The 10,639-nt window shown below is 43.1% G+C and overlaps 1 protein-coding gene across 1 annotated transcript in view; it reads left to right on the forward strand.

Annotated features, from left to right (window-relative positions):
• CCDC30 (coiled-coil domain containing 30) overlaps positions 1-10,639 on the forward strand; it is a 117,883-nt gene that overhangs the window by 96,820 nt on the left and 10,424 nt on the right. The window contains exons 11-12 of the mRNA XM_011944997.1: positions 3,631-3,772; positions 9,011-9,147. Of these exons, the coding sequence (XP_011800387.1) occupies positions 3,631-3,772; positions 9,011-9,147 (279 nt within the window). The remainder of the gene's footprint in view (positions 1-3,630; positions 3,773-9,010; positions 9,148-10,639) is intronic.

Raw genomic sequence — 10,639 nt, forward strand, 5'->3', positions numbered from 1 at the left:
CTGGCTAATTTTTGTATTTTTAGTAGAGACAGGGTTTTGCCATGTTGGCCAGGCTGGTCTTGAACTCCTGACCTCAGATGACCTGCCTGCCTCGGCCTCCCAAAGTACTGGGATTACAGGTGTGAGCCACCGCACCTGGCCCTGTGTATTTTCAAATAGTCTATCTTCAAGTTTACTAATTCTGCTTGATCAATTCTGCTATTAAATGACTCTAATGCATTCTGCAGTATGCCTATTGCATTTTTCAGCTCCAGAATTTCCTCTTCTTTTTAATTATTTCAATCTCTGTTAAATTTATCTGATAAAATTCTGAATTCATTCTCTGTATTATCTTTAATTTCTTTGAGTTTCTTCAAAATGGCTATTTTGAATTTTCTGTCTGAAAGGTCACATATCTCTTTCTCCAGAATAGGTCCCTGGTGGCTTGTTTAGTTAATTTGGTGAGGTCATGTTTTCCTGGAAGGTCTTGGTACTTTTAGATGTTCATCTGTGTCTGGGCATTGAAGAGTTAGATACTTCTTATAGTCTTTGCAGTCTGGGCTTATTTGTACCCATTCTTCTTGGGAAGACCTTCCAGATATTCAAAAGTACTGGGTGTTGTCATCTAAGCTCTACCTGCTTTAGGAGATTTCCCAAGCCCAGTAATGCTATGGTTCTTGCAAATTGGTAGAGGTACTGCCTTAATGGTCTTGGAAAAGATCTGGATGAATTCCCTGGATTACTAGGCAGAGACTCTTGTTCTCTTCCCTTACTTTCTCCCAGACAAATGGAGTCTCTCTATGTTCTGAGCCACTTGGAAGTGGGGGTGGCATGACACAAGCACCCTTATGGCCACCATTAGGACTGTGCTGGGTCATACCTAAAGCCAGCACAGCACTGGGTCTCTCCCAAATCCTGCTGTAACCACTCCCTGGCTACCACCTATGACCGCTCAAGTCCCTGGGCTCCACAATCAGCAGATGCAAAGCCAGCAAGGCCTGTGTCCTTCCTTTCAGGGCAGCGAGTTCTCCCATGCCCCAGGCAGGTCCAGTGGTGCCATCTGGGAGCCAGAGACTAAAAGAAAAAAACCTGAGAAGTCCACCTGGTGTTCTGTTGTATTGCGACTGAGCTGGTACTCAAACCCCAAAATGCAGTCCTTTCCACTCTTTCTTCCCATTTCCAAAGGTAGAGGAACCTCACCTCATGGCCACTACAATCACAGGCCCAAGGGAAGTACTGCCAGACTACCACCAATGTTCCCTTAAGGCCCAGTGTCTCTTAAGTCAGCTTGTGGTGAATGCTGCCTGACTTGGTACTCACCCTTCAGGATAGTGGGCTCCCTTCTGGCCTGGGGCATATCCAAAAATGCTGCTTAAGAGCCAAGTCCTGGAGTCATAGACCCAAGAGCCTTCCTGGTGCTCTACCCTACTGTGGCAAAGCTCATACCTATGCTGTAAGATTAAGTCCCCTTTAATTTTCCCTCCACTTTTCTCAAGCAGGAGTTTCACCCTGTAACCACCACAGCTGGGAATGTACTGTCACCTGAATCCAGCAAGTCTCAGAGTCTCACCCAAGACCCTTGATATAGTATCTGGGTATTGCTGCTGGTTATTCAGGGCCCAAGGGCTCTTCAATTAGCAGATGATGAATCTTGCCGGGACTGGGTCCTTCCCTTCAAGGGAGCAGGCTTCCTTATGGCTTAGGGTATGTCTAGAAATGCTGTCCACGAGCTAGGACCTGGAAAGGGGGCCTCATTACTCTGACCAGTGCCCTATCCTGCTGTGGTTGAGCTGGGTGTGGTGGCACACGCTTGTAATCCCAGCTATTCAGGAGGCTGAGGCAGGAGAATTGCTTGAACCTGGGAGGTGGAGGTTGCAGTGAGCCAAGATCATGTCACTGTACTCTAACCTGGGTGATAGAGTGAGACTCTATCTTAAAATAAGTAAATAAGGCTGGGTGCGGTGGCTCACGCCTGTAATCCCAGCACTTTGGGAGGCTGAGGCAGGCAGATCACAAGGTCAGGAGATCGAGACCATCCTGGCTAACACGGTGAAACCCCTGCTCTACTAAAAATACAAAAAATTAGCTGGGCGTGGTAGTGGGCGCCTGTAGTCCCAGCTACTGGGGAAGCTGAGGCAAGAGAATGGCATGAACCCGGGAGGCGGAGCTTGCAGTGAGCCGAGATCGCGCCACTGCACTCCAGCCTGGGCAACAGCACGAGACTCTTTCTCAAAAAAGAAAAAAAGAAAAGAAAAATGGCAACTCTATGTTTAACCATTTGAGGAATTGCCAAGCTATTTTCCAAAGACACTATACTATTTTATGTTTCTGCCTGCAGTGTATAAGGGTTCCAATTTCTTTGCATCCTTGCCAGCACTTGTTATTATCTGTCATTTTTTTCTAGCCATCCTAGTGTGTGTGAAGCGGTATCTCATTGTGCTTTTGATCTTCATTTCCTTAATGGCTAGTAATGTTAAGCATCTTTTCATGTGCTTATTGGCCATAACTCAGATGTATCTAAGAATCAGAGTCTTGAACAGTGACCTACATGGCACTGGCTTTTAGAAGTCCAGATTTGCTGGGTGGCTTATGCCTGTAATCCCAACACTTTGGGAGGCTGAGGCTGGAGGATAGCTTGAGGCAGAGTTTAAGACCTGCCTGGGCAACATGTGAGACACCCATCTCTATAAAAAATAAAAAAGAATTAGCCAGGTGTGGTGGTGTGCACTACTTGGGATGCTGAGGTGGCAGGACTGCTTGAGCTCAGGAGGTCAAGGATGTAGTGAGCCATGATTATACCACTGCACTCCAGCCTGGGTGACAGAGTGAGACCCTGTGTCAAAAAAAAGAAGAAGAGGTCCAGACTCAATGCAAGGACTGAGAACAGGCCCAGTTATCTGGAAATTAGATAAGATTGAAGTGAGTAGATCACTGTCCAAGATACAGCCAAGAACGAGGAAAGTTTAAGTTAATGACTGAATTGGTGGAACAGGAGTCAGAATTTAGATGTCAGGGATCAGAAATCAAGGAGTTTCCTAAATTAAACTCAAATGCTAAAGTTATACCACAACCATCAGTACAAGACCAAGGTAGTCCGGGCGCAGTGGCTCACGCCTGTAATCCCAGCACTTTGGGAGGCCAAGGCAGGCGGATCACCTGAGGTTGCGAGCTCGAGATCAGCCTGACCAACATGGAGAAACCCCGTCTCTACTAAAAATACAAAAAATTAGCAGGGCATGGTGGCGCATGCCTGTAATTCCAGCTACTTGGGAGGCTGAGGCAGGAGAATCGCTTGAACCCGGGAGGTGGAGGTCGCAGTGAGCCAAGATTGTGCCACTGCACTCCAGCCTGGGCAACAGAGCGAGACTCCGTCTAAAAAAAAAAAAGAAAAAACAAAAAAGACCAAGATAAGCCAAATACTTGAGTCCACAGTCCACAGCCGTAGTTAAAGCTGGTGTTATGTAGCGAGTTATCCTTGGCCCACTCCCTGAAATGGAGGGCAGGAAGATGTGAGGCAGGATAAGTATCTACATCCAATGCCAGGCCCCTGACTTAAGCAAGAAGAGGAAACCCAAGAAAGGTGCATGTTGAGGAGGCAAAAGAAATTTTAACTGTGTTCAGATGTGTCTAAACTCAAATTTGCTTTTATAGAAACTATAATGAGAAACATCACCAACACAAAATCAAGCTTCAAAAAGTCAAGCATCGTTTAAGGAATGAAGTAGAACTACGAGATAAGAGAATTAACGAATTTGAAGATGAAATTAGAATCCTGCAACATAAAATAGAAAAGGTGAGGAAAAAATAAAAGGTGAAGAGCTCACTGGTGATTCCCATGGTCAACCATTTGGAGAAAGCCCTTTCATTTTAAAAATTATTTGTGACCCCTTCGTAGTCCTTATTTTCATTTCTTTTCTTTGCACCATCTTTCAATGAGTAATTCTTTAAGCCCTGATCAAAAGTACATAAGACTTCTAGTGCTGCTAAACGGAACTGAATACTGAAAATACTCTGTACTGCCAACTTATGATCAGTGTCTTGCCTTCAGATGGAAATGCCTTTTCTTGAACACCCCCGAGCACAGACTCCCAAACCACTCTCAGTAACTCATTTCTGCTTTGTAGAGTCCTCATTTTGCCTCAGACTTCAGTGTCAGTTTTAAATGGCAGTGAAAACAGGTGATCCTTACTCCTGTATCAGTCCTTGCCCTCAAGCTTTTTTCTAAAGGTCCATGGTTCATTTATGTTTGTCTTATTGCCCTCGTGACTTAGTGGTGTATGAATAATAAGAAAATGGGGCAAACAAATAGGATCAAATGCAGAATGGTTGTGGGATTATTAAACTACACAATTTCAAGATGGAGAATAACTGACTAGGCCAGTAAGGTTTTCCCTTCTTGGGATCACTAGCCCTTTCAGAATTTTGAGAACTCTGTCATCACTCCTAAAATATTAATTTCCACATTCAACAAATTTTTATACCACTACTATGTGCCAAGGATACCATAAACATTAATGTAATTTCAGTGATTCCTTCAACTATCCTGGGACTCTAGGTCAAGAATTCCCAGACTATACACAATAAAGCATTTTTGGAGTATAACAGGTGGGTCACAAATACTGCATTCTTAGTTTTAAAAAATTGGCTGGGTGCAATGGTCCATGCCTGTAATTCCAACACTTTGGGAGGCCAAGGCGGAAGGATTGCTTGAGGCCAGGAGTTCAAGGTTACAGTGAGCTATAATTGTGCTTATAAATAGCCGCTGCAGTCCAGCCTGGGCAACATAGAGAGGCTCTGTCTCTAACAAAAATAAAAAATCCTCTTGATACTCTATAGTGAAAGAAGACAAATAAGTTGGATGTTTGCCGTCCTCCTTTTTTGCCATTAATTTGTCAAACTTTCAGAGACTGAGATCCAGCTTAGAACTAGGAAAAGACTATGGAAAGTGTATAAGAAAAAGTAGCAATCCATTTTAGTAGTACCCATGGGCAAAAAAAAAAAAAAAAGAGAAGAAGAAGGAGGGAGAAGGAGGGAGAAGGAGGGAAGAGAAGGAGGGAGGAGGAGAAGGGAGAAGGAGGGAGGAGGAGAAGGGAGAAGGAGGGAGGAGGAGAAGAAGAGGAAGAAAAGGGAGAAGAAGAGGGAGAAGGAGAGGGAGAGGGAGAGGGAGAAAGAAAGAAGAAAGAAGAAGAAGAGGAGGCCGGGCACGGTGGCTTGCACCTGTAATCCCAGCACTTTGGGAGGCCAAGGTGAGTGGATCACCTGAAGTCAGGAGTTCAAGACCAGCCTGGCCAACATGGTGAAACCCCATCTCTACTGAAAATACAAAAAAAATTAGCCAAGCATGGTGGCACAAGCCTGTAATTCCAGCTACTTAGGAAGCTGAGGCAGAAGAATCTCTTGAGCCCAAGAGGTGGAGGTTGCAGTGAGCCAAGATCATGTCATTGCACTCTAGTCTGGGGGACAAGAGCAAAACTCCGTCTCAAAAAAATAAATAAATAAATAAAGAGGAAGAGAAAGGGAAAAAAAAGTAGCAACCCTAGTTCATGGATCCATCAGACATATCATCAGCCTATTTCTGTATCATCAGTTCTTTTTCATACTTTTGTATTTTGCTTCTAGGCCGGAAAAACAGTCTTCTCCTTTCAACAGGCATGCTCTCTTTCTTCCTGACTATACTGGATTGAATAGTGTCCCCTCAAATTCATGTCCTAGAACCTCAGAATGTGACCTTATATAGAAATAGGGTCTTTGCAGATATACTTAGTTAAGATGAGATTATCCTGGATTAGGATGAATCATAAATCTAAGATGATTGCTGTCCTTATAGGAAGAGGGAAAAACACACAGACAGACACAGACAGGGGAAGAATGCCTCATGATGATGAAATCAGAGACTGGAATGATACAGCTACAAGCCAAGAAATAGCAAGGGTTGCTGGCAGCCACAAGAAGCTAGGAGAAAGGCATGCAACACAATCTCTCTTGGAGCCCCCATGAGTAATTAACCCTGACAACAATGTAATTTCAGATTTCCACCACTCAGAACTATGAGAAAATGTTATGGCAGCCCTAGGAAACTAATGCACCTACCCAAAGAACCACGGGTCTTCATAAAATATGCTGGAGCTCCCAAATAAGCAGAGGCTGAGAGAATAATTAGATCTTTTGCTCACTGCCGTTGAAGGGTACTGTGGGCTTTGGCGTTAAATAGACTTGCATTCAAATTATAGCCCTGCCTGTAAGCTTGGACAAGTCTGTGTGTGTCACTCTCCTCGTCTGTAAAATGAGGGAAATAATCCCTTCCTTACATACACCAGGCTTCTGTGAATATTAAAACATAAAATTTCTAAAGTGGTACTTGGCATATATAAATTTTTCGTAGATGTTATTTTCCTTTTTTTGGTATATAATTTATTAGAAGGGCCAGGTGCACTGGCTCACGCCTGCAATCCCAGCTACTTGGGAGGCTGAGGCAGGAGAATTGCTTGAACCAGGGAGGTGGAGGTTGCAGTGAGCCAAGATTGCACCATTGCACTCCAGCCTAGGTGACAAGAGTGAAACTTCGTCTCAAAAAAGAAAAAAAAATCTCTTAGAAGCATGTTAATTGGTGGACTCATTGTTCACCTGAGAAATTGTTAATGAAATTAGAACTACTTAGCCTAGAGAAGACTGATGTTAGAGCTTTCAATGCCACAGTGGTACAAACCTAGGAATTCTTGTTTTATGTATTTTAGGGCCCAAGGACCAAAGCACTGAGCATAAAAATGCCAGATTTGCTTTCTAAGTCTCCAAAAAGTAATGCCACTTCTTTTGGCTTCATTCCTTCAGCTTTTTCTTCATATAATGAGTCAGTTGAGATTTCTGGTGTGACCACTCAAACTACACTTTCCGGTTTTATCTTATTATCACAGCATGTGTCTGGAATTTTTGTTTGTTTTAAAAAATACAGTATTTCCCAAGGACAAGCTGTCAGTCACCTTCCTCATGCAGTACACTTTTTAATACAGTTAAAGCTGTCTAGGATTTATCTGTGAGATGATTGCTTCTATTCTCAATCCTTACCAATACATTATTAATTCAATGTCTTTAAATTATAGCAGGTGAGACTACCATTAGATATTGCAGGGTCTCTGAGACGGACTTTAAAATCTGGAATAGTTTTTCCAGAACATCATCTAATCTACATCCTATAGGTCTTTAACAATAGATGGCTGGCCAGGCGTGGCAGCTCATGCCTGCAATTCTAGCACTTTGGGAGGCCAAGGTGGGTGGATTACCTGAGGTCAGGAGTTTAAGACCAGCCTGGCCAACATGGCAAAACCCATTTTTACTAAAAGTACAAACATTAGCTGGGCATGGTGGTGGGCACCTATAATCTCAGCTACTCAGGAGGCTGAGGCAGGAGAATTGCTTGAACCCAGGGGGCAGAGGTTGCAGTGAGCCGAGATTACACCACTGCACTCCAGCCTGGGTGAAAGAGTGAAACTCTATAAAATTAATAATAACAGTAGATGACCAGTCTTTTCTGAATGACCTACATTAGTATCTTATTTAAAAGAAACATGTAGGTTGAGCACAGTGTCTCATGCCTGTAATCCCAGTCCTTTGGGAGGCTGAAGCAGGAGGATAGTTTGAGGCTAGGAGTTTGAGACCAGCCTGAGCAACAGAGCAAGACCCTGTTTCTACTATTTTATTTTTTATGTTAAAAAAATTTTTTTGAGACAGAGTGTCATTCTGTCACCCAAGCTAGAGTGAAGTGGTGCGATCCTAGCTCACTGCGGCCTTGAACTCCACATGTGGCTTTCGTGTGTTTGTGTGGAGACGGGGTCTCACCATGTTGACCAGGCTGGTCTCGAACTCCTGGGCTCAAGCAATCCTCCCACTTTAGCCTCCCAGAGTGCTGGGATTACAGGTGTGAGCCATGGCACCCGGCATCTGACTCTACAAAAAATTTAAAAATTAGCCAGCTGTGGTGGTTAATGCCTGTAGTCCTAGCTGCTCAGGAGACTGGGGCACATGATCACTTGAGCCCAGGAGTGTGAGGTTACCGTGAGCCATGATTGTACCACTGCACTCCAGTCTGGATGACAGAGCTAGACCTTGTCTATAAAAACAAACAAACAAACAAAAAACCACAGTCAGACACAGTGGCTCACACCTGTAATCCCAAACCTTTGGGAGGCCAAGGCAGGTAGATCACTTATGGTCAGAAGTTCAATCTCAGCCTGACCAACATGGCGAAACCCTGTCTCTACTAAAAATATGAAAATTAGCTGGGTATGGTGGTGGATGCCTATAATCCCAGCTACTCAGGAAACTGAGGCTGAACCTGGGAGGCAGAGGTTGTAGTGAGCCAAGATTGCGCCACTGCACTCCAGCCCGGGTGACAAAGCAAGACTCCATGTCAAAACAAAATAAAAAACGTGATCTCACTACTTTCAGGGTCATGAAAAAGAAGAAAAAAAATACATGACATAGGCCGGGCGTGGTAGCTCACGCCTGTAATCCCAGCACTTTGGGAGGTCAAGGTGGGCGGATCATGAGGTCAGGAGATCGAGACCATCCTGGCTAACACGGTGAAACCCCGTCTCTACTAAAAATACAAAAAAATTAGCCGAGCGTGGTGGCGGGCGCCTGTAGTCCCAGCTACTTGGGAGGCTGAGGCAGTAGAATGGCGTGAACCCGGAAGGTGGAGTTTGCAGTGAGCCAAGATAGCACCACTGCACTCCAGCCTGGGTGACAGAGTGAGACTCCATCTCAAAGAAAAAAAAATTATATATATATATATAAAAAATACATGACATAAAATATATATATGACATATATATATATGACATAAAATAACCTCTTGAAAACTGAAAAACTATTTAGCTACAATGAATGACAATGTCAGCAAACAGGTAGAAACAGACTAGGGGACAGGAGAAAAAAAGTAAATAAGGGAAAATTTCTGCTAGATTTAGAAACAGGCTTATGCTCTTAAATTTATCATTCTCCTGCTGTGGTAATTAGGAGACTTTCTAATCCCTAGGAGAAGGCAATGCAGGACCAGATCACTGCCCAAAATGATACCCTGCTTCTAGAAAAAAAGAAACTTCAGGAGCAAGTCATAGAGCAAGAACAGTTGATCCACAGCAACAAATGGACGATATCTTCTATCCAGAGCAGGTAGGTGCCATCCTGCCTGGAGCCAATAAACTCCACAAGATGTTTCTCCCTCAACAAAGAGATGGTTCTAGAGACTGTCCTTTGAGTTTGTAGCCTACCCTGTAACTCTCGCTCTGCTGTCTGCTGTTTTCAGCAGATCATACAAGTGGCAGAAATTGTTAAATCAAAGAGAAAAATATCATGGAGGAGGCTGGTTGGCTATTTAGATAGGCTGTTTCATAATGTCATTGCCTCACTGAGGACTTGGCTGTGTGCATTCTGGCCTGTCATTTTGTATGTGTTGATCCACATTTTTGTTATTCAATACCTATGGAATTAAGGTAGAATAAGAGAGAATTAGGCTCACAGAAGTAACTTAAATTCATGAAATCCACAGGATACCAGTGTATTAATTTTTAATGAGAAATATTATAAGCAGTAAATAAATTACATTTCAGCCAGCTTGAGCATTCTCTTCTTCATAGGAGACTTTAATTATAATCAAAGAGAGTGGGTTGATGTTAACAAATAATGTCACCAATAATAATTGGAATGATTAAGATTTGTCTGAGCAATTACTATATGCTAGCTCTCTCATTCATTTAATCCTAACATCAATCCCAGGAGAGAGGCACTATTAGCCTTATTTTACAGATAGGAAGCCAAGGTCTAGAGAGGTGAGGGAACTCACCCAGCCCAGTCAGTGACAGAGCAGCATGTGGACCTCAGCAGCCTGGCCCTAGACCATAGCACTATAGTCTGGGGAGAAGACTGCCAAGCAGACTGGAATGTTCTTGTCCACTCCTTTGGGCACACATCTCTGGGCAGGCTTGGAGAATCTCTGATGATCTTTTACTCTCTGTGTCTCCCTTTTAGATGTCCCATATAAATCACTGCTCTTCTCAAATTGTCGTAGCGTCTGACAGTCAGGATCTAACACAATTAACTCATTACCTTTGCATTAACATGAACAATCTTTCTACCTTGCCCTACTGATGACACAATCACCTGGATTGGACTTGAATGTTTTCCCTAGAGTAAGTTTCTTCCAAGGAGTATTTTGTCATTTTACAGATAAGGAAACTGAGGCTCAGATTTGTCACAACAGTTTATATTTCATCAGGTTGCTATGCATATTAAATGAGCTAATATATGAAAAGTTTTAAGTGCTTATGGTGTGGGTAGGTTACGTTGCATAAAGTACATGGCAAGTACTTGAAATATGGTTGCTGCTACTGCTACTACTATTTCTACTTCACAAGAAATCAGAAGCAGATCAGTATGAGAACAGAACCAGATACAAGCTATGTAGCTACAATATTTGAAGGGATACAGAGCCTCTCTTGTTTCATTCCCATCCCTAAATGGGATCATATCCTTCCTTAAATTTTTCAAGGGCTAGAATTAATACTCTTGTACATGTATTTAATAACCATGTACAGCCCAAAATCTTATTAACTTTTACTTGGTGTATTAGGGTTCTCTTAGAGGGACAGAACAGGATATATATATA

Source organism: Colobus angolensis, unplaced genomic scaffold (genome assembly GCF_000951035.1).
Source record: "Colobus angolensis palliatus isolate OR3802 unplaced genomic scaffold, Cang.pa_1.0 Scaffold106, whole genome shotgun sequence".
NCBI lineage: Eukaryota > Metazoa > Chordata > Mammalia > Primates > Cercopithecidae > Colobus > Colobus angolensis.